General features: G+C 40.5%; 3 protein-coding genes across 21 annotated transcripts in view; 2 read left to right on the plus strand and 1 right to left on the minus strand.

The window, feature by feature from the left end:
• Positions 1-653: 653 nt before the first annotated feature.
• Positions 654-4,749, plus strand: LOC135109813 (uncharacterized). Of its 2 annotated transcripts, none has more exons than XM_064021527.1 (2): positions 654-809; positions 1,525-4,749. In XM_064021527.1, the coding sequence occupies exon 2, from the start codon at positions 1,793-1,795 to the stop codon at positions 4,670-4,672; it is 2,880 nt and encodes a 959-aa protein (XP_063877597.1). In that variant the 5' UTR covers positions 654-809; positions 1,525-1,792; the 3' UTR covers positions 4,673-4,749. The 2 variants fall into 2 exon arrangements, with proteins under 2 accessions (XP_063877597.1, XP_063877598.1); XM_064021528.1 differs by lacking the exon at positions 654-809 and adding an exon at positions 823-1,045.
• Positions 4,750-5,017: 268 nt separating this feature from the next.
• LOC135109820 (uncharacterized) lies at positions 5,018-22,928 on the plus strand. Of its 5 annotated transcripts, none has more exons than XR_010272915.1 (8): positions 5,018-6,432; positions 10,949-11,070; positions 13,007-13,119; positions 13,883-14,191; positions 15,729-15,958; positions 17,781-17,924; positions 18,039-21,925; positions 22,142-22,928. XR_010272915.1 is itself a non-coding variant. In XM_064021539.1 (7 exons), the coding sequence occupies exons 1-4, from the start codon at positions 9,922-9,924 to the stop codon at positions 14,037-14,039; spliced, it is 495 nt and encodes a 164-aa protein (XP_063877609.1). In that variant the 5' UTR covers positions 9,884-9,921; the 3' UTR covers positions 14,040-14,191; positions 15,729-15,958; positions 17,781-17,924; positions 18,039-19,939. The 5 variants fall into 5 exon arrangements, 1 of the variants encoding a protein (XP_063877609.1); XR_010272914.1 differs by having other exon boundaries at positions 5,019-6,432; positions 11,196-13,119; XR_010272913.1 differs by lacking the exon at positions 5,018-6,432 and adding an exon at positions 6,442-7,328 and having other exon boundaries at positions 11,196-13,119.
• The window catches only part of LOC135109812 (protein madd-4-like), a 58,526-nt gene continuing 43,191 nt past the window's right edge, over positions 8,165-23,499 (minus strand). Inside the window, exons 17-26 of one of the 14 annotated variants that reach the window (XR_010272910.1) lie at positions 22,708-22,832; positions 22,197-22,320; positions 21,896-21,964; positions 20,722-21,090; positions 18,701-18,839; positions 18,476-18,570; positions 18,051-18,237; positions 17,771-17,919; positions 15,740-15,949; positions 8,165-14,163 (exon numbers count right to left, since the gene is read on the minus strand). Coding sequence is in view for 11 of the 14 variants with exons in the window: in XM_064021515.1 (XP_063877585.1) it covers positions 14,036-14,163; positions 15,799-15,949; positions 17,771-17,919; positions 18,051-18,237; positions 18,476-18,570; positions 18,701-18,863; positions 20,722-21,090; positions 21,896-21,964; positions 22,197-22,320; positions 22,708-22,925 (1,653 nt within the window). In the remaining 3 variants the exon portion in view is untranslated. Of the gene's footprint in view, positions 14,164-15,739; positions 15,950-17,770; positions 17,920-18,050; positions 18,238-18,475; positions 18,571-18,700; positions 18,864-20,721; positions 21,091-21,895; positions 21,965-22,196; positions 22,321-22,707; positions 22,926-23,499 lie in introns of all 14 variants that reach the window. The other 13 variants (XR_010272909.1, XM_064021520.1, XM_064021519.1 and 10 more) reach the window with 13 other exon arrangements.

Genomic DNA, 23,499 nt, shown 5'->3' on the forward strand with positions numbered 1-23,499 from the left:
CTCCACTCAAGGTCGCATGAATCCCTGCACCGTCCACCGCTGCATCACGTTTTCTTCGTTATATCACTACGCGACCTGGCACTTTTCCAGATTTCGCCCTTCCCCTCGTCTTCTGATGTGCTGTCGCTACATTGCTTCCGTACTTAAATTCACATCCACCATCTGACGTAACTGTTTAGTGATTTGCAGCTTTGCCTTCCCTATTACCGCATCAGTTGTATATCACCAGGTATTTCCTTTTTGCCTGGGACTTATAGTACTGTACTATCGCAGTTTAATTCCACTTAAAACTTTCTACCCTTGTACAGCACGTCATTGTCTCATTATCGAGTGGGTTACATAGTTTGTCACTTGCATGGAAAAAAAAAAAAAAAAGTCGAATGGAGAAGTGCAATCTGAATTTACGGGGTTCCGCCGGGATGCTATCTCTAGCCAGTCTATGTGAAGGTCACGACAAGCCCGGCGCAGTAGTCAACATGTCGTACAGTGCTATGGTGGACGTACCTGCGCGACAGTGTCTGTTGTGCAGTACCTGGCTGACTAAAACGCCGACTTCAACCAACCACGCTGACAGGTCTTCTTAACCCTTCCACTTCTCTCACCAACCTGCTCCTCCCTGTCGCCACTCCCCAAGCCAATGTCACCCCCACTACCATCCCGTCCTTCCTCTCCAATGCCTACCTGCTTCCCGCTGCCTGACGCACGATGTTACGTATCAAACTTATGATTCATGGGGAACACCAGAACTTCAGTTAGTTCACGTTGAGCAGGCAGTCTGCCTCTACCCACCGACGTGCAACCGTACAGAAGTGAGTGCTGGGTAAAAGTGGCTATTTACCGGGTCCTTGGCTAAGTTATGAGATAATACGAAATGGTGATAAGAGTGGCACCGTGCTCAGGTGGTGGAGTGGCCAGAGGCTTCAGACAGTGACGGCAATAGTGGTGATGTGTCGCTCGTTCTCCCTCGGATAATATGGTGTAATCTCTGGGCGTGAGACAACATCCAGCCACGTAATCAGAGAGAGGAAGGTTGTGTATACTGGCGGTGGGTGTAAATGCGGTGATGTGAAGTTCTGACCACCTGAGTCTATGTATTGTTTATTTAATTTGTTTGTGTGTGATGAAAGTTGGCTGAAGGCACAAAACGATTTAAAAAGTGCTCAGTTTTCATGCTTTCAAAATTAATCTAGTTTCAAGTTGGTCTTGATACTCATTGGTTTGTTGATATATTTTGATTTTATCACTTACAATGATCCTCATTATGTTCTCGAGAAAGATTATTAACTTTGATGTTCGTTAGTGTAAATACAACATTTTCATACAGTAGGATAGCAGTTACTGGTTGTAAGATTTCAGTTAACCTCTGACACCACACTCCCCCAACACTGGCGGGGCGTGGGACAGTGACAGGAAATATGCTATCGGTGAATTCCGATAAGAAGAGTCACTGAATCCCACATATAAGAAATCCCTTTGTCACCGTGATAATGTTCTCGTTTACTAGCTAGAAAAACTCATTTTCAGAACGAGAGTCGCAGCGCTGCAGCCATACAGTCATCCCCGCCTTGCAGTCGTCCCGGGAAGGCCACCCTGATGTAGCTGTACGCGACTCTTATTGAATATCACTCCCTGCTTCGATATTACCAACGTAACACCACCTCAGATCGCTGATAGTGTGCGGTGTGTGCGCCTGTGCGTGTTCGAAATAAGTGGATATATAAGTGACTTATCAGTGCCGATGTGATGTGATAAATGTACACGTGAAGGCTGGCGCCAAGTACCTCAGGCCACAATGCAATCTCTCCGCTCTTCCATTGTAGAGCTGAAGGGTCTGAGGTACACGAGGCAGGATCTGTGCTTCGGCAAGTACTTCAAGGCTGTAAATAGAATCGGAACAAACGTACTGAAGTGCTCATTCAAACTCATATACCAGAGCCTTGAGAGCGAGAGCAACAATGGCAACATGTCCATTCGGAATTATTGTCTGTCTCAGCTGAACTGGTCCAGCAGCACTTACAATAAAACTTTTAATGTTGCTGAAAGGCAAATACTGAATGTGTCACCGGCTAGTGACAAGTTTGTATGTGATGTTTCGTTGTGGTTCAAGCTACTCACTCATGTTCTTGGTACGTATGTGGAACCCATCAAGAAGGGCATTCGGGAATTGAAGAATTTGAGGAATGCAGTTTGCCACGAAGAGCTACAAATGGACGAGCAAGAGCTACTGCAACGGTTAATGAAGCTTGGCGAACTGTGTCGAGAAATCCTGGAGGGCGCTCGGTCACTGGTTGAAGGTGAATCGAGAACTTCTATGAACAACATGATTGCTGAAGTGGAAGCTGTTCTGCGGGACCTTCCGTCGAAACTAGAGTCCGAAGATATAAACTCACATCTCGAGGACTTGGATGAGTTCCGGCAAAAGAAGACTTCCAAGATGATCAGCGAGGGAAGGAAGGAATTAATGGCTAATTACTTAAGAAGGAAGATTCTCAATCCATGTCCGTGGCTCAATGACAGTTGCTTTTCGGACTTTACCGTAGAAAGCACCTTCACCTCACTTAAGCTGCAGGAAAGTGGAGCCGTGGTGCCCATGAATGACATAATCAATATGTCTGAGCTGAAGCACCGATTTGTGCCGCAGTTGGTGATTGTGAGTGGGGTGATGGGAGCTGGAAAGACCTCTCTCTACCGCTATCTCCTCCACCAGTGGTGCAGCCACTCGTCCACGGTGACAGGTCTCGCTGCAGTGGATATTGTCATCGGCTTGGAGATGAGATGGCTTACTAGCGGATCACTTGCACAGTTCCTTAGAGAACAGCTACTGAAAAACACGTCCAGACTGTTCACTGAGAGTGATATCATCCCTGTGCTGCAGGAAATTAATGTTCTGTTCGTCATTGATGGCATGGACGAAGCCACGAGCCTCGGGCGTGCCGTGTTGAAGGAAGTTATTACGAAGTTTACCAACAGCACAATTATAGTGACAACAAGACCAGAATTTACCCTAGAACTAATGAAAATGGTTGAAGAACATGTCGTCCTTCATATAGAAGGCTTTACTCTAGAAAATCAGAAGAACTTTGTCAACAAAGTATTTGCCATCAAGTATCCTGATAAAAGGCGCTTCATAAAGGAGGCGAGATCATTCCTGGCCTACAAGAACAATGTGTGTGCTTCTCTCAGCACGCACCTGTCTCTACCCCTTAACCTCGCCCTCTTGGTGGTGTTGTGGTGTGATGATTACCTCAAAGTTACTGTTGTCAACACCACCACGCGACTGTACTCTAAGATATACGAGATTTCGGAGCAAAAGCTGACGCAGCGGCTGGAGAGAGGCGGAGTTGGTCACAGCGTCACAGTTAGTTTGAAGGTCCGTCGCTGCCTCATAGAGCTGGGTCGGGTCGCCTGGACCATGATGCTTAAAGAGAGTCTTTGCCTCACTCAGGAACTCACTGTTGACCTCATGGAGTTCTGTGAGAGGGAAGGTCTTGACCCAATCCAAGTGCTTTCCACTTTCCTGAACTCTGAGACCAAAGAGACGCTGACGGCCTCCGTGTGCAACTTCTCCTTCCACCACAGCTCCAGCGAGGAGTTCCTAGCGGCCTTGTATGTCTGTGAGGAGGTAGTGAAGACAGGCTCTCTCTTTCCTTTGCTAAAAGACATCAACACGCCAAGGTTTCAGGAGGTAATTATGTACACCACAGGACTTTTGAAACTAAAAGGAGCTCTCACACCTTCATTGGTCACAGAGATCAAGGCGGTCTTGTGTCGTTGTATCCAGGCGCAGATCAGTGACCCACAGGTGTTACACCGACTGATACTGGAAGCTGACGGGGATGTTGCAGTCTGCGAGATGGTCAGTTCCATTATCAGGGCGGGGGACTTATGGGTCATAAACTCTTGGGATCCTTTAGAACTGATAGAAGCCAAGAGAAATCTGATGAAGCAGACCCGTGCTGCTCCTTCACAGGTGGACATCTACACGCAATATACAAAGAAGTTGACGGATTGCACCGAACTTGAAGATATAATTAAGTTGTTGGGGAAGATGAATGGAACAAAAGTGAGAGTCTTCGTTGAGCACCAGTTCCACACCGTTGGGGAAAAGATCCAAAATGACAACCTCCTAGTGCCACTCTTGACCAACAACATTCTACTGGAGTTTGTGGGTCACGCAGATCCTGCCTTCTCGTCTGAGATGGTCCATGCCACGACACTTCAGTCCCTCAGTGTCAGAATTACGTCCCTGGAGGCTCTGGTGCAAATGAGTCTCAGCATCAAGAAGCACAGGCTTTCGAAGGTTTTATTCATGCCCTCCAGGAAATGGTCCCTCAAGTATCTTGAGGTATTCCTAGATATCAGTCATACTGTATCTCCGTCCGATCTCTCATCTCTGCACTTCAGAAATACACTGGTACTCAAGCTTGCAGGAGTGACTGATGAGGAAGCCAGGTGGGCGGGGCAGGTGGTGAAAAAACTGAATGGACACTATGAATGTGTAACTCTTCAGACGTCCTACCTTTCTCAAAAAGGTCTCAAACAATTCTTGAAGGTAACTGAGGGTGTGAAGATCAAAGTGTTGCGTGTGATGTCATATAAGCGGAACTTGGAGGAAGTGGCCTGTGATGGCTTCGGCAGGCGAGGCACGAGAGTGGAGATGGGAATTCTTTAGATTGTGAAAGGACCATTGTTATGGGACTGGAACTTGGGGCGATATATGAATGAATAAATAAATATACTTTTTTATAATCTTGTATTTGTTGTGAGCAACCTAAATATAAATTTTAGATGTTTGATTGGTGGGTGGGGGGTGACGGGAATCTTCCTTGGAATTTTTTTAGGAAAAGTGAATTACAGGAAACCGATTGTGGCGGGCTTCATTCAGAATTCCGTCACTCTTGTCCGTCCGGTGTGGGAGTTTCTGAGGATGTGACGTGAAACCAAGTGCCTAACCCGTAAGCCTGCTGTGCTGCACCGCTCGTTTTGGTAGGTAAGCTGTTTGTGAACTGTGCCTTAAAAGCATCCATTTTTCCCTTGTTTTGTTTTGTCATTTTATTTTTATTGTATTTTCTTATATTATTACAAGTCTCTGAATAATAATTGTTTATAGTATAGAAATTAAGATGTTGCAGCTTTAGTGCTGTGACTTTTTATTTGTTTATTCATTACCATTATTACTATTGCTATTATTATTGCTATTATTGTTACCATTATAATTATTACTAATTATTTAATTCGTTCATTCATTTATTTTCATTAACTTGTTTCTTAACTCGTTTTGCAAAACTGCATTACTATCAAGGGATCTTAAACTCAGCCAGTGAATTGAAGGCAAGAAGCTCGGAACGAGGATTTTAAATAAAGTAAGAAAATTGAGGAAACGGTAACGGCTTTGCTGCGTGAAATATGGCCCTCTCTGTCTCCTGCAGTCTTACGTAGAAAAAAGAAAAAAAACGTTAATTGTGTGTTATTTGAAAAGCTGTAAATTCCTGTAACGAGGGCCTTGATATACATGTAACCTTACAAGAGAGATAAGGAAAAAAAAAAAAAAGTTGAGTGCGTAGTCGTCTGGGGAAATTGCGTGAGACAAGCTCGGGACTACCCAGACTGAGTGCAACCATCCTCGCTGCTCCGGCTCCTGGCGAGGTGCGTAGTGGTGGCTGGCCGGATATTAATTCCTTCTCACTTCAGTAACATCCTCCATTGTTCAGCTCACCACTCGTACACAGTCAGTTCCGACGGGTTAGCAAAATGCCAGTCCCTGGAGAAAATGAACTCTCATAGATTTTGAATAAACTGATTTTGCTGTACATGTCATGGTTGTATTGAAAAATCTAAGGAGTTTGTCGAAATCAGAAGAATTATGTACTACACAATTATGCAAATAAAGTAATTATACGTATTAGTACAAGATAACCTCTCTCTCTCTCTCTCTGCAGTGCTTACGTAATGATGTCGACTCTCTTAAATCAGTCAAGGCCTGAAAAATCATTAAGAGAGATCAGCGGTTTCAGGAAAGTTATTAATTTGTAACAGTGCGCTTTGGTTTCAATTTGGGCGGCACTGTAGCTCGTGATGTGGATGGATGGGATTGGTTAGGTACAGTACATTTCCTGATTGACAGTCTTCTTTCCTTGGGTATAAACAAAATCACTGACACTAGCAGAAAAAAAAAATCATTCAGGATAAATTATAAAAAATAACAATAAAAAAAAAAAAAAATTAAGTGGTATGAGCTAGCACTGTCCTGAGATATACTTACTCGTTGAGAGTATCGAACATTTGTTCCGAAATCCCAACCAGAATCGAACACAGGAAGGCGAGGAAGGAACACCTGCCAGTTGTTGCTTTACCTACCAAAACTGCTAAAGACGCAGATGTGGCCGTTACTTTGATGCTGGGTGGCCATTTCCTTATTGAAATTGAAGAACCGTACGTAAGGTTTATATCGATAGTGTAAATAGTAGTTCAAGTTGTGTATTGACGTGGTGACTGTGCGTCAACTCGCCAAGATTCTGCCACGCGCTCCAGCCAGCGCCATCAGAAGTGACTTAATTCTGACGCGGGCGGCTGTATATTGGATGATATTGAAATAACATTACCGTTTTCATCATGGAGCTAGCTTAGGTTGGGTTTATAAGCACTAGCGCTGGCTGGAGAGAGAGAGAGAGAGAGAGAGAGAGAGAGAGAGAGAGAGAGAGAGAGATCCTCGCCTGATGTAACATTGCAGGGAAAATGCATAACTAGTAACTCAGACCGGCAGGATGCGGGCCGCGGCCCAGCTAGGGGGCGCCTGCACGCAGTAAAGTCCCCGCACACTTTGCGCATGTGCAAGCATCTCGCCTTGTAATTGGTACGAGAAGTCTCGCCCCGTGAATGGCAGCCATCTTCTCATCACCTAACCTAACGTAACCCAACCTAATTAACCTAATCAACCAAACATAACTTAATTAACCAAACCTAACCTGACTAACCTAACCTAGCCATGTTTAATGTGTTATAATAAATAAGAGACCATATTCAGTAATTTGGTACAGGGTAGTAAGGTTTAGGTTAGGTTAGCTGATGAGGTGGCGGCCAATCACGTGGTAAGACTGCTCGCACATGCGCAGTGTGCGGGGATTTTGCTGCGTGCAGGCTCCCTCTCCCTTCCCTCCCCAGCTATCCCGGGGATACGTCGACTCATTCATTTCACTGTTGATCCCTTCATTGTGTTATCAAGACTTGAAAAAGCGACATATTTTGCGGAGTAATAAACATTAAGCTAATCAGAGAACAAATTCTGTGAGAGATACCAGTGAATGTCCACATGACAAGTCAGTGATAAGGTGGGCAAGGTCAACATTGCCAGTAGGAAGTTAATGCGTGGTGCAATAAACCCAGTGTTATACTTATTATGTATGTATGTGTGCAAACAATAAAATTGTGTAATAATAGTAATAATACAATTTCAAACAAACAGGAATGAATGATGTTCATGCCTGGAAGCATTGTATCTCCAGTGCTTGTCTCCAGCATATAATTGGATACTTATTGCTTTACTTTTCAAATGCTTCCAGTGATGCACAATCCCACTGTTCAGGTCCACTCATCTGAACATGTCCTATTGGATGGTGATTTCTTGGGGTGTGCTGGAAGGTTTGACATTCTAATTCCAGATTCCAAGAAATAATCCACTGCCTTCCTCACATCTGTAATTGACTTCTGACCCGTTCATGCTCTTCAAGAAAGTAGATGATGTGTTTTTAAAGAAGTAATGAAATGCTGTAAATTGCACTTTTCCACTGAACTCTGTCACCCAGTAAGGTATGAGAGATGCCCTGACGTGTATCCCAGTGTTGGAGGGGTTGTGGCTTTTCTGGTTTGTGTGTGAAATATAATTTATGTTAATGGAACTAACCTCTCAGAATGAATTCACTTGACACGTGAAGAAAAGTTTTCATCTCTCATACTTCCATTGTATTAGTTTAGGCTTTGAGGCATTGAAGCAACAGTAAAGAAACACCTGAATGAAATCAGTGATTCATTACTGTACAAAGAAGGAACTAATGAATAAATCTCTCCCCTCCCCTTTAATTCATAGGATCTGTGATAAATAGTAAATTATAGAAGAAACATAAATAAGCCCCCCTGATTCATAGGATCTATGATAAGTAATAAATTATTTACATAATCTAGTGCTTTATTTGTACAATGCACTTACAGTGATATATGTACAGTTTATTTGCTACACATCCAAGTAAATAAAAAATAAATAGGTAATAAAATTCATAAATGCATAAGATTAATGAAATGTGAAACACATCAAAAGTAGTTGATGCAAGAGAGAAAAGATACAAAAGTGCAAATTTTAGGAATGGGCTGACTCACAGATCATCTCTTGACTTTCACCATTATATTATACATTTTTTTTGTTTTTGTTTTCATATATTCATCAGCAAGTATGCACACAGGTTACTTGAATAGGGTTTGATGTATTAATGAATCCAGATAACATTCTGGGTGAAATAGGTACACATTTTAAAACTCGCTCAAGTATTGCTATTCTATTTTTTTCATGTGGCAAACTTATATATTGTACAAGGAATATTTCTTTGGAGAAATACCAACTTCTTACTGTGTGGGTTTCTGAACTCTATTGTTAACCCCAAGGTACAAATCTGTAAGGTGAGGCAGTGACCTTGAGGCAGAAGTTGAGGTGTAGTTGAGGCAGCAAAACCAAAACATTATTGAAATGCAAAGGATAATGTAGTGAGGAGTTACTTGAGGAGACCTGGGGGACAAACACTGCTACTTTCAACAGACAAATAAGTATGTACAGGTTCCCAGTTGGTTAACAGACTCTAAAGAAAATTGCTTCATGTGCATGTTGCTGATTTGTTGAGGTATCAAAACTTAGCAGCTTATGGTTCAGAGTGTCTATTTGTGCATGGTTCAGCTGACTCGTGATGAATATGTTTGCTATACAAGATCATTGAATGCATCTCATGTTCACCTTCCTTTTTATTTGTTTGACCAATGAATTTCTTTTATAACAGTGGAATGTTGTGGGACAGAATTGGTTTTCAGTGATTCATGTTACACTTTGAACCTTATCCACATTACAGTGCATGTGTGTAATAGAGTATTCAGTTAAATGTAGCTTGGTATCAATAAGAGAAGTCTCATAACCACACAATAAAAAGGTTAATAGGGAATATTTAATCAGCCAAGGAAGGAGTGTCAACATTCTGCATGTACCCAACCTTCCTTCATTCAGTCTTAATCCTTTGGCTGCTGTGGGTTCTTCTCAAGCTTATTAAATTGATCTGGTACAAGTTAACAGTATATCAAACGATACCACTGACAGCAAAGAGGTGATTGAGTAATTCAAAGGTTTTATCATTTATCCCTAACATCATGAAGGGTAACTCAGTAGCAGGTGCCACGGCCTTAACAGTCAAAGGGTTAGGAACTCCCTGATCCATAATGTGAGATTCTTGGGGAAGGAAAATTTGCAGACTTACTTCTATTATGCTCTATCAGATATATTGATGGGAGGCCTTGTTGCAGTATAAATATTTCTTTCCTAGCCTAAAGGAATGCACATCTTCATTGGCATTCATGGTAAAAAATAATTACTACACCTTATAAGATAGTCCTCAGCTCTTCTATCTGTCTAATACTGTCAGTCATTACATAAAAATTCATAGAACAAAAAATCCTCAAGCCTCAATCGATAATATGTAACATAGGCTCATATTAGTTAAGTTTGTACTCAAAAGTCTCAATGGGCAAATAAATTATTCTGCATATTCAAAATAAATTATGTATGTTAGTACGTGTTACATGCATATACGTATATATATTGTGTGTATTTCCTTCAGGACATCTTCACACGGTCTACAGATGCCATACTGAGAACACAAGGCATATTATGACATGGCTGTACATGTGAAAAGGAAAAAAAAAAGCATAATGATTAAATCCTCATCACTGAATCAACATTTACAGTCAAATGATGGTGCCTCTTGGGTGACAGCTGGTAATTATAATGAGCTGATGGCTGAAATTTACCATATCCATTTATATGTGCACAGGTTTTGGCAGTTGTACAGTTGGGATTGCAAGTTGTGTAATCTGCACTCACTTCTGCTACGTTTAGTGTTTCTCCCTTAGTTTTAGACCCTCCGATAGATTCTTAATTGATCTGAGAACTTGAGATTGAGGGAAAACACTAATCACAGTGGAAGCAAGTGTTCTGTATCACTGAACTATTGATCCTGACTGTAGTGCCTTTGTTCTCAACATTTTCCTTACACGACTGTATCTGCTGCTCATGTTAAAGGTGACAAACTCTTATTTAGAACCACAAAAATCTAACCACTTCACAATATGTTCTCTAAAGTAAATGCTCTATTATGACAGCTGGATATTTCTATACATATTGTTAAGGCAGAATAATGTTCAAAACAGTCAACACACAATAAAAGAGATTCAAGACCACTCATTACCTTGCATGCCTTCATACGCTGACACTTGCAGCAAAAAAGGTAACATTACTAGTTCTCCAGTTTATTAGTGGAAGTAAGGATGTCAGACCCAAACTTCATTCCTATGTAAACCATACCATTGCCTTGGTTTATCATCACTGCTAATACAATTGTGTGGCACATACATGTGGGAATGAATCAGGTTATCAGAAACCCCTCGGTTCAGCCTCATCATGTACTAGCCAGTCATATCAAAAGAGAAAGAAAATATATAGCATCTGCATACTAGTTTTAGGATACAGTAAGTTACACATACATATGTATATTTTCTCATTGTTTCTATTTCTTAATTGGGAGATACTGGCAAAGAATGAGCCGGAGAAACAAACACACATATGCAGATACACACACACACACACACACACACACACTGGCAGTTATGGGCAAAATCAGCTAAAGCTATTTTATGACTGCAGAGGCTGATGCTACTCCTGACTCTACTGCTGTCCCGTGTTCCAAGGAGCAAAGAGCTAATGTTGAAGATTCTGTGAAAGTAAACAACCAATGGAGTTATTCCAGAAAGCCGCCAGAGGCTGAGGTAAGCCTTAAGTTGCTTCTTGCATCTGTTGCCAAATTGAGATACATAAGCTGAAGCATTGCAAGAAACATTGATCAAAATATTGCGTATTCATGCGCATAAGAGAATATGACAACCTATTTCAGCCTAGATAGTGACTTATGGTGTTGGGGTGACACTCCCATGCAGAATGACAGATTGTGTTCTCATGGCCCACCTTCATGAGGAACAGCACCACACACAAAGAGTTAAGTGAGGTCAAATTTAGTTTTGAATATAGTATAGTTTGTATTGCCAGATCCACGGTGCAGCACCTGACTGATATGATCATTCTCTTTGTGATCATTGTTACAGTTATTCATTGTTTATGTTCTCCAACTAAACAATCATACATTTTATTACTAAGCAATTCATTTACTTAAGTGAGCTGTGAAATTGACAGGATGTTGAAAAGGTGAATCGTTATATTTCTAAGTATTTAGACCGGCAAAGGATTGGTTTGGTTTACTGCTCCACCTTGTCATTCTTATGTTGTGCACTTTTGAGTTGCGATGCCCTCCTTGGTGGGTTCTGTAGCAGAGTCTGGTGTCACCCAACTACTGAATGTGAGGTAGTAGGACTACATCTTGGTCCTGTGGTAAGAAGTGGAATAATGCTTGTCACTGAGGTGTTTCTCCACATTTCCGTTAAGATTTTATTTAGAATAGGTGGTCAAGTGCAGCAAGTTTGGTATTTGTACATTTTTTTGTTATCCATACATAATTTGCATACAATATGTCTTCTGTTATATCTGTAGAGTAAATGCTTAATAATATGGCAATACTTGGACATTACATACAAACAACTCAGAGTAATTAAATATTGCAAGAGAAATTAAAGTATTGAACATGTCTCCTACTTTGTTTCATTAATTTTTTACTGTTGATGGAGTCCCATGGTGAGTTCCCATCAGCTTGACAACCAGTACATTGGTAGTTACAGTACACAGGTGAACACTGAGCGAGCAGTTCCACATATCACTTATCACCACAAGACCAAGTTCCTTGTATGATGCAGATTGGGTGGTGAACCAGCATTGCAGAAAATGCAAAGGAAACCATATGGTACAACAACCCATTAACTGTTTGCTGCTGCTGCCACCTTACTCTAGTCTATATATATATGACATATGCATATGTTACAATGTGTTACATAAAGATATACCTACTGTACATGTATGATTAGTGTTATTGCTCTACAACACAAGGGGACTCGTAAAACACTGATCTAAACCGTATTACCTAGCATTACTGAAGCACGCTGCTAGTGCCATCTTACGGCAGCTTCATCATTATATCTCCCTAGCTAATTTGTGCTTCGGCTAGGCAGGGAACTGCATCCCCAGTCCCCTTAGCCTCAAGATCTCCTGAAGCACTCACTTTTGCTCTTTCTCTCACACTCTCATTCACTCTTACTCTCCCATCAGACTAGTGCAGGGCCACTCACCTGCTAAATGACTGCTATTATGTACTTTATTTTTTTGGGGGGGTATGGTTAATAACAGTAGTCATGCAACAGGGGGATGCCGTAAGTCCTTCAGAAATATAAAGATATATTTGTGTCCTTAAAATTGTCTTTTTGGAAAACTCCAGAAATGAGTACAATGTTAAACTTTTATTTAAGTGCACTTGACCTATCCTCACAGAAGTCACGTTTTTCAAGAACCACCATCAAATACAATCTCATGAAATATGTATCTCGGCCAGTAGTACTTTACTTCATGCACCAAATTTGGTTTTAACACTTGGACCCACAATTTATTTGATGAAACACAAGAATACAATTTTGTTATTAGAGATTTTTAAAAACAAAAATATAATTTTGTCATTGGAGATTTTTAAAAAGAAAAAGGACAAAAATATCACATGCTTTAATGTATAGTATTATGTTTTAATTTGTCTTTTTCCATTTCTTTCAGCTGAGATCCATGAAATGCTATTTTGGTCACAAATGCAGCTCAGTCCACTCTGCCACCTGCATGTCAAACCTGGCAGGCAGGTGTGGCAGGAGTACCGGGGCTTCCTACACAAGGTACTGCACGGCTTGTCTTATTAAGCCAGTCATTAAAACAAAATTTAGCAGTTACATCAAATAATGAAGCAATACCTCCATATTTTAAGAGCATATTGAATAGAATTGTAATGTTTATAGCATTCAGCTTTTTAGTATTATGCAAAATATAATTGTCGAGTCCTTATTTTCCTTTGTTTTAAATATAAAATTTAAAAAATATATTAAACTAATAACCTAGGTCATGTACACAACAACCCTATAGCTACTGGACAGAGATGATTGCCTCCTGTTGTTGCTTCCTTATTTCTACCAATTGATGTACGTATTTAAATTATATTTACATGGTGCACTTCCACATCATAAAAGGTACTTTAAAAGAAACGCCCACCAAGCCCTCTCCTCCTATAATGTACCATTCACTTATCTATAAATGCTGCTTTCTGTTTGTCAAGCCATGGTCAACTTGCATCTAATATTTGTGGTGACACATGGAGGCATAATGAGTCTTGTAGCACCTCACTGTTCAGAATCATTAGCCAGCGGTAACATTAAAGCTAAGTCAAATAACTTCCATAATCCAGTACACTACAATAAAGAATTAACATCATTAAAGCTAAGGTCACATTAATCACTGTTCCATCGTCCTTTGTAAGGGAATTAACATCATTAAAGCTAAATGATAGCCATTCAACACTGCCTGTTTTTTTTTTGTTTTTTGTTTTTTTTTTCTCTCATGATACCATTTGTGGCTTGAAACTCAACATTCTTCGCTTATCCCCAGAGTAAAGTGGATGAATTGGCCCCGTTCTGGCGTTGGCCGAGGGGCGCAGGGCTGGGGCGTGGTGCTTGTGGTGCCCTGGCTGGTGGGTACTGCAGAGGTAGGGGTTGCCTCACCAGTACTGCTGCTCAGGGATGGGGGAGCAGAAGGAGCGTGCTAGGGAGGACAGGATCGACAACACTGCCGTTGGTAACTCTGGATGCGACACATGTTCATCCTCTTGACAATGTTGCAGTATTTGCTTCGATCGCGACAACCCTTCACTTCCTGGCTGTCGTCTTCACCTGTGTGGGAAGACAACTCCTATCTCAGGTATGACAAACTTAAAAGAATTGTTTAACTGATTTTAGGTCACTTGAATTTCCTTGTGGTGTAGTGCCTTTACCCAGCCAAATCATTGCTGCTGCTCTTCAAATTTTGTCTCACAGAGCATCATAAATATTTACTTACCACAGTCACACACCATAGGCTCGAACCCCTAATGTGTCCATCCACTTAAATTCACCTCTGGATATAATAATATGGAATATAAAATACAATAGGATATTAAATTTGACATGAATGGATTCATGGTCACTGTTATCATCTTACATCTATGATTAAGCAGGCACAAGGGAACAAAACACAATCAGCTCTGTCAGTATACATTTCTTGTGATGTTATAGACATGTGAAAGTGTGAGCTGCTGATTGCATTGAGTGAGCGGGTCATCCAGGCAAGCACATGCTACCACCATGGAGCGGGCATGGTTACTAGTCTAGCTATTGGCTATTGGATAAAGCCAAGGACTGTGTTATAAAAAGTTCACCCCCTTCTCTTTAGTGTACACTTTCTTGTACACTCTTTCCCAAGCACTTATCTAAACTTGTTTGGATATCAGTCCAAGCAAAACTACAGCATTTCTATAATCATTCTATGATATCACTATGTCTATGATGGTGCATATAATATATATGTATATATATATATATATATATATTGACATATGTACAAAATATGAAAGTTATGTCAATTAGGTGCATTGTTGGGTGCTGCTAAGATCATTGAACCTTTCTTGTAGCTTGTAAAGCATTGTGAAAAGCCCAAACCCTAGAAGAATGTGAATGCTGCTTTTTTTTTTTTTTTTTTGCGATGAATTTTTGATGCTGGTCTTGAATTTCAGTCCCTTGAAAAAAACTGTCCATATACAATAAGGATTGTGTTAATATAGCATTTTTTACTGTTTTGTTTATGTAATATCTTGCTCCCTCTAAAAATTAGACTGAGCTGTCATTATAGTTACAGGTTATGATTGAAACATTCTTACCAAGGCAATTGAGTTGCATCACAAGGCCCAGCAAATCTCTAAGGCACCTCTTCACTTTGGAAGATCTCCAATTTTTTTTATGGAAAAGGATGCCTCACCCAGGAAGGAGACAGTTAGTTGAATTTTCCACCAGGATACATATTGTGCCTTCTGCGAAGTGAGGTTATATACAGAGGGAGAGGGCATTAAGTCCCTTCACCTTAAGGTATATCAGTACCTTGGTGGTTAGTGTTGTGAGATGGTGAGGCTTAGTGTCATGTGATTTGAAGTCACGTTTCAAATCATAACATTAAGCCACAAGTGTTATTTCCTCTACCCTTAGTAATTATTTTAGTAATTGTGGAAATATGTACAGATGAGTTAATATTTCAAAGCTGTTCCTCTCACATTCCTAATTTCTAGGTTATATTTATTAGTGGTTAGACCATTTTGGGACTGTTAAACTTAGAAATTTTTAAAATTTGGAAGCAGTTAATTTCACCATTAGAAAGTCGCAAATGGCTGTGAATGTGGCGTGAACTGAACCATGCACATCTCCGGCAGCACCACTCTACCTGGCGACCTCTCTTGGCCCGAGTTCCTGACTTGGTGACCAGCACTTCACATTACATACTGAGGTCTGGGCAGGGGTCACCATTGCACCAGCGGACCACCTCAGGACGTGGCAGTTCCCTGCAGGCATTCCCAGCAGCTTTCTTGGTCCCATTCCACACACACTGAAGAAGACGTGTGCGATATCCCTGCCCACCACACGGGGCGGTGCACTGCAACAGGTATTGTAAATGTTCGTTGATTGTTCAGGCCCACACTCCTGCACATTAAATATAATAATAACATCATATGTTTATTAAAAGTAGACAGTGGCAATCATTAAAATGTTTTTAATCAGGTTGTAAGTGCATGTGCAGTGCCACCATCACCACCACTCTCCTCTCTCCACACCTTGACCTCAAGCATCTTGCTCCTTTTATACTTTAGCAATTCAGTTCTTAAACCCAGTCAAGTCACTGCAGTTAATAGGGCTGTGTTGGTCATGTCATGTGAGGTGTAGGTGGCTGCCACCTTAGCTGTGTGACTGTTTTGTGCCAGGGATTTGGCTACATATATTCACCAAAGGATCAATCAAATGAAAGAGGTGTGGAAACATGATGTACAGCTCAGACCTCTTTATGCTGACTTACCTTTATGATGATAAATTGTTGCAATAAAGGGAGCAAATTGTTTGAGATTAGAGCTCTGACTAGAGGAAGGAGAGGGGTGAGCATGGTGGTGCGCACACACTCACAATATTATTAAACAGTTTTTGAACCTTATTCAAATGAAAGTATTTAATGATTGCCATTACCACACCACAGGATACCAGCTGTTACTGAATGAAATGTTAGTAGAGCTAGGAAAAGAAATAAATATACAGTCAGCGAATCTTGATGTGATCGCATCAAGTCATACGTAGTCAACAAGAATTATGTCATGCTCTGCTGAATCCTTATTGTCACTTGATAAACACCAATTAGCTAGCTGACATTTCCATATTACTGGGCCTTAATTTGTAACAATTGCTCTAACTATATTAGCTTCACTTGTATATGTCTCTCATAAAACTTGCACTTGCAAATAAGTGTTACTCAAAGCTGCAGGAGCAGTAAGGGCAGAGGCACTTGATAAGAAAGCACATGTCTCCAGACAAGCATAATTAAAACTTTGTTTTTGTCATTTAAAGCAATGTGTGAGAACTTATGCTGCCAGAAGTAGCCCATGCAGCTTTTCCATGGTGTGGATACAGTTGTAGTAAAATAATAATGCATGTTAGTTTGCCACATGTGACTCAATGCAATGAAATCAAGATGTCTCACATGAGAGTCTAGTTATTTGTTAGTAACTAACTGCTGGGTTGTGGTATAGTTTCTTCTGAATGCATTATTTGATAATCTTAATTGGTTTGTGGTATATCTTCTAAGTGCATTTGATAATCTTAATTAAGAAGGTATGTGCAGTGGTGTGCTGTCTGTTTTATGAGACCATCACTCCTACTTTCTGGCATTCAGAACCTGAGGTCCAAGCATGGTGCATTGCCTTATGAAAAATGCACATCTGTGCATTAAACAGGATAAAGAGCCCTGAGCAGAAAGTGAAATTTCTGCACAGCTTCCAATCACTAAAGTAAGATTTTAATGATCAAGTTTTTGTAAATTACTGTACAGTTGATGATTACTGCTGCTGATTTGGTCTGTGTGAAGTGTGTGGAGAAATCTTTGTTTACTATTGGGATCAACTATTGAGAAGGTACAGAATAATTTCACCTAATGCTCAAACCATATCACCTTTGAGTACTTAGACCCACTTAGCACCATGCACCACACTGAGGCCTTGGGCTTGCATTATCAAGAAGTGGGACAATTTTTAACAGAAAAGATGGCATAACACTGCACATGTAATGTTACAGTACGAAGCTTAGGGCCTAAAATTAACTGATGAAGAGTTTAGGAAAAAGGGGTGTGAACAAAACATATTACCACTAATGATGTCTTTCAAAGAATAGTGTTTAATAATCACAGTTATAGCAGCCTTAGTTAAAGCATCCTCACCTCTGACCAGTCACCGACGCGCCACACTCCTGAACACTGGTAGTTGTAGCACTCCTGTCGGTGCCGAGGCCGCGTCCGGTTGTCACACTGCAGGTTGCTGACAATGGTGCCATTGTGCAGCTTACACACCACCTCCCGCCGCTGGTAGGCTGAGGTAAAGCAGTTAAATAGAAAAGTGGCTTGATGTGATATATATACTTCAGGTGATCAATTTTATGTAACCATCCAGACAAGATGCATGTAGTTCATACACACTTTTCACCCCAAGGCTCAGGCTTACCATAGTGGAGGGTGAAGCAGCGAGAGGATTCGCACTCTGACCACCCCCCAAAGTGCCACTGTGGGCATTCTGTGAAGCCGCACCGCTGGATGGTGACTGGTGCCTCCAGGCCAGCATCTACACAGAGGGCACCATCCACTGGTGATGTCACATTCTTCACTCTGGCAAGGCACTGGATGGACCTCACCTATAATGTTTTGGCCAAAAATGAATGCCTTCCACTAAATATTTGCAGTTATCCTTAAAGAAAAGTTTGGAAATTAAGTTTTCTCAGAAACCACGACGATAATTTCAATTCTCAGAAACCATAAATATAATTTTGAAATGTATTATGCACCATTCTGAAAACAAAATGAGAAAACATCTTAAAGAAATGGAACCAGAGCAGGTTAGATTCTGTTTTAAAGAAAATATTTGTCACTGACCTGGTAGCCGCTGCTGCTGCTGGTGAAGCCACAGGTCTGAGAACACTCAGACCAATTAGTCATCTGCCACTCAAACTCCAGTGAGTCTCTTGTTCCTGAGAGTAATACAAATTAACTTTAGCTGTAATCCCTCTCACCACAATATTCAATATATGCATGCAAGTGCAGCAAAGATATGAAGAAAAGGTTCCTAATGAAGAGACAAATCAGCATATCTTGCTTCACCTTTGCCCAGAATGTCTCCTTTGCCATGTGGGTCTCGTGTTGTGTTGTCATCCTGCACAAACCCATGAGACGACATCCTGTTGTTGAACTCGTCCATGGGAGAGTCCATGTGCCTGGCACCCCGGGAGCTGATGGTGCCCTGGAGGGAGGCCGGAAGGAAGCTCTGTGTCCACATTAGTGAAATCAAACGTGAAGCAAGGAGGGAAATCCTAAACATATTACTAGTCCTCTTGTTCATAACATCTCTTACTTCTAAGGTTGGTTGTGTTTTGAATGTGAAAATTATGTTCATGCCCTCTGCAGCATCTATTCTTAATAATGATGACTCTTTCCCTCCAAGGGTGTGGTACTGACTCGAGATACCCAGCTGTGCCTTTCATGCAAATACTCCTCACTTCCCACACTCGTCTCATTCCTCTTGCTTAGAAATGTGCACATTTCACAGACCATTTATGAACATTCATGGAAAGAAAAAACTGCATGATACTCTACTATAATGAAAATTAAACAACACTTCATGCTGTCTATCAGTAAAGCTACAAGAACAAGTTTTTTCAGTATTCTTGCCTGGCATTCCTTTGTTAATCTTCTTATACTACAACTCGATGCATACAATCTTATGGATGAGCAGCAAAATACTTGAGATACAGCTAGAGGTGGCATATCATGTGATACTTTGCTGTAGGATTTAGTCTCCTTAAGTTAAAATGAAATGAAATTAAACCATATACCATACACTTAAGGTCCTTTAAAATACATGAAAAATATTTATTCATGGTAAAAATGAAATGTGCAAAGAAAGTGGCGGACTCAGCAAAATGCCACATGATGGGTAATGTGTTGCTGGTGGTGACAGGTGCTTGCTCAGTAACTTTGATGACTGCATTAAGAATTAAGATTTTTATTATACCAACTGCTTATGGTGATCATAAGAATTTGTCAATCATCAGTATGCTTCACTATCTAGTTGATATTTTGTAATTTGCACACACTGTAGTACACAATTAGTACAATCATGAGTGGTGAAAGCAAGCTTCTTTGTTACATTTTTTCTAATATACATGATCATCAATCTGTAAAGCAAGCAAAATTTTTCTTTTATCTGACAATTATTGTAATATATGAAGTTGCCAGTCTTGAATTTTCACACTGAAAAGCAAAATATTAAACATTTTTCAATCAAATATCATCAATCAAATATTACCTTTTGTCTTCACACCTAATAAAATTACGGACCAATTTTTTTTAGATTCGCCCTGTGAAATGAAGCCTCTGTTGTATTAATATACATGTGAAAATAAAAATTCAAAACCTCATCAAAGCTATGGATGGGTAAACTGCAATACATGAGCCTGGCAGTTATAAACTAGTCCTGCAAATAACACTTCAGAAACAACCTAAAAATAAGTAGGTGAATGTATAACAGGAGTTTTTTTGTTCAACCCTAGAGCAAACAGTTACACATGCAAGCAGACAGCAGTAGCAAAGCTCCCAACATAGAGGAATGCCCATAAGCACCAGACTAAATTGCTAGCAGTGGATTTTCCGGAACTGCACACATACAAAGCGTTCATTAGAATAAGGCTTATTAAAAGACATGCAATATACACTAGTATTAAGAGGGGCAGCACCATGGGAGTTATTGTTGGAAACCTTTACAAAAGACTTGCAAAGACAGTCAAAATGCCTCATTCTGGACTCAACAAAGATTGAAGGTAAATCCTAGTTAGTATGCAAGTCATTCTATTTTGATGTGTTTATCCTTGAAGCAGCTTGATTAATGTGATGTAGATGAAGTCCCTAATTGTTGTGGTTCATACATCTTGCCCATTCCAGTGCAGGAGTTGGAATACAAGTAAATGTATAAGGTAGGCTTATTCCTCATATTATGCAGTGGTTAAGTGTAACTTGGATAAAATTTTATCCATGAAATTAATGCTTGTTTTTTCCTTATTGAGGATGGGGCAGTTAATTTCATGAAGCTAGCATGTGCAGGCCCCTCAAATCCTCCCAGGCCTCACCTCCAAGTTGGAAAGAAGCTTCTGGAAGGGAGGAACAGTGCGGGAACCTCCAGAGCTGGTGTTGGGGGGTGCTGGGGTCAGGGAAAGGGAGACTCCATGGCGCCTTTGAGGGGTGCCAGTGGGGGTGCGGTGGAGATGGTGGTTGTTGTGGTGGTGGTTGTGGTGGTGGTGCTGATGACCATGGTGGTCCAAGGTGGTGGTGGTGGTGGTGGTGGAAGTGGTAGAGGTGGAGTGCACAGTGGGAGAACTATCGGAGGTAGGATTGGGTCTTCGGTCTGTGTCGTGACCAGGGCTCTGGGTGTCACCATGGCTGTGGTGGAACTGAGACCCCAGCCTGGGACGTGACCAGGAGGAGGAGGGAAGGTGGTTCTGGATGGGGAAGGGGTGGAAGAGGAATACCATGCAGTGAGAGAAGGGCACAATAAGAGAGGGAAGCAAGTCAAGTGGAGGTCACTCTGGAACCACAACTTTAAAGAAAACTGTACAAAAAGATCACTAGGTAAAAATAGATAAAAAACACTCACCCACAAGGTAAAGCATAACATTGCAGATAAAATACATACTACAAAAGGGTGTAGCTTTATGGGATATGTCCAGTACTGAGAAGTAAGCTCTGTGGTAATAGTATTGAGGAATCCAAGGAAAAATGATACCTTGAAGGTATATGAAGAAGTAAAGCTTTGTGTGTCATAGATAAAACAACAGCTGCTTAGAAACAGAAATACCATTGTTCAGGGATTCAAAAGCTGAAATGATCCTGTAAAGGCAAAAAGGCAGAGTATTTTCCATGTAAAAGTGTGTAGGTAAAGCAAGCGTTTTGAGTATTTGAGACAAACCATTCAAGAAAGGTGTGTTCCAAGACAATACCTAACCCTGCAGAGCCACAAAATTTGCTGACAAACAATTCAGAAACCAATCTGATGAAAGTACAAGTATGAAAATATTGACCTTAACTATTCAAAATCAAGCACAAAAAAACAATAACAATTACTCTGCAACATTAACATTTACGTCATGGATACGTCTTCTACAAAAAAGACGACCCAACATTACACTTTCATTGCTCACAGTGAAATATATCCTGCCTGGCTGGAACACAAGAGGTCTGCTGAAGAACACCTACACTCCTACAGAGATGAGACACACCACATGCACCAACACAATGTGCACTTACCTCGGATGACTCAGGCCTTGTGTAGTCAGGGTAAGCATCTGATTCCTTTTCAATATAGTTAGAGTTTCCCTGTTAAAAATGTTGTTACTTTAAATACTTGAAAATTTTGCTGCATAGTACTTGAGATGAAATTCTGCATAAAATTACTGAACTAGTGTACTGGAAAGATTAGCAAACTGATACACATTATCTTTCACCAAAAGTCTCTTAAATGTTCTTTTGCTGTTTTCATGTCTTCTTCAACAGGAGATTGGGAAAGATTATGCATTAGAAAAGCAACTATTGGAGGACTAAATCTCACCTCAAAGATCTGCGTCCCGTCTTCCCATTTTCTTCTTCTGGAGTGCTCTGTCCCTGGCAGCATGTTGTGCCGAACTGTGCCATACACTATTTGGTTCTCCTCACTGGTGATCCGTGAAGTATTACTGAGGAAGGAAGACACACTGCAGTCAGCTGACATGTCTTACTGTTGATGTATACAAGTCTTGCACCTCACAATAATTCCTGCATGACTTTTTCAACATTACCTTATTGATGTAATTTTACAGGATGAATATCATTATTTATTTATCACATTTTGCTTTATGAGCAATGTGGTACAAGGGAATGGACAGGAAAAAACCTTACATATATAGTCTTAACTGATCATAACCATTCCTACATCACTATTTTTCAACATCACATCTGCTGAGAGTAATAATGCAATTTACAGACAAAAAAATAAGGAATTAATTCATCACATTCTGCCTTTATCACATTCTTCCCTTTAAAGAAGGGAATAGACAGCAAACTTGAACTTTCATTTCACCAACCTGTGGAGATTGACGGTCCCATACACAGGAGGCCTTTCCTCTCTGGTGCCCTTGGAGGTGGAGCTGTGGCGCGGTCGGCCAGTGAGAGGCCAGCCACCATGGTTGATGGTGGCATACACGTAGTCCTGCTTGGGGGTGGAACGCCAGATGGGGGCATCATATGTGTTAGTTGCCTCACTGCTACTCACCTCTACTGTGTGCATGTTTTTGCTAGATGCCTATGAGGGTGGTGAGGGTGGGAGGAGGAGAGGGAGAATAAAGGGGAGAGGAAGAGGAAAGGGAGTGGGGAATATAAGGAAAACAAGTTGGTTAGTAATTATTAAATTTGAATGCTGTTAGAAAGATAACACACAATCAAGACATAATGAAAAACAATTCCAAGGAATTAAGAAAGCAAGAAAGAGACATAAGATTATATACTAGAGCATAAAATAGTTAGTAATATAGTATTAACAATGGAAGTATGTAATTATAAAAATCCAGAGGGGCTGTTGAAAGTACTGTAAGTATAAATAATTTTGCAGTATTCTATTAGTAATGTACATATTACTAAAATATCTTGTTAATGTGAAGTTAAGTATGGAAGCCAAGAAAATTCTCAAGTGTAATCTAATCTTTATCTCAGACTACTATTTGGTTCACCCTTCTTTAAATCACTAATCATTCTGAGATGTCTTTACTTGTTCTACAGTCACCTCCAATCTTTAATTGGATAGAAATTGCAAAACTATATTTCTTAATATCCTACTTTCTTGTAGTAGCTTATTACTTTTGGCACTGTTAATTTTTTTT

This window comes from Scylla paramamosain, chromosome 19 (assembly GCF_035594125.1).
Source record: "Scylla paramamosain isolate STU-SP2022 chromosome 19, ASM3559412v1, whole genome shotgun sequence".
Classification (NCBI taxonomy): domain Eukaryota; kingdom Metazoa; phylum Arthropoda; class Malacostraca; order Decapoda; family Portunidae; genus Scylla; species Scylla paramamosain.

Excerpts from the sequence above, each read along its gene's own strand:
- LOC135109813 (XM_064021527.1), top strand. The coding sequence starts at position 1,793 with ATGCAATCTCTCCGCTCTTCCATTGTAGAGCTGAAGGGTCTGAGGTAC.
- LOC135109820 (XM_064021539.1), top strand. The coding sequence starts at position 9,922 with ATGGCTGTACATGTGAAAAGGAAAAAAAAAAGCATAATGATTAAATCC. Across the intron at positions 11,071-13,006 it reads GAAAGCCGCCAGAGGCTGAG|CTGAGATCCATGAAATGCTA; the intron begins GTAAGCCTTAAG and ends CATTTCTTTCAG. Across the intron at positions 13,120-13,882 it reads ACCGGGGCTTCCTACACAAG|AGTAAAGTGGATGAATTGGC; the intron begins GTACTGCACGGC and ends GCTTATCCCCAG.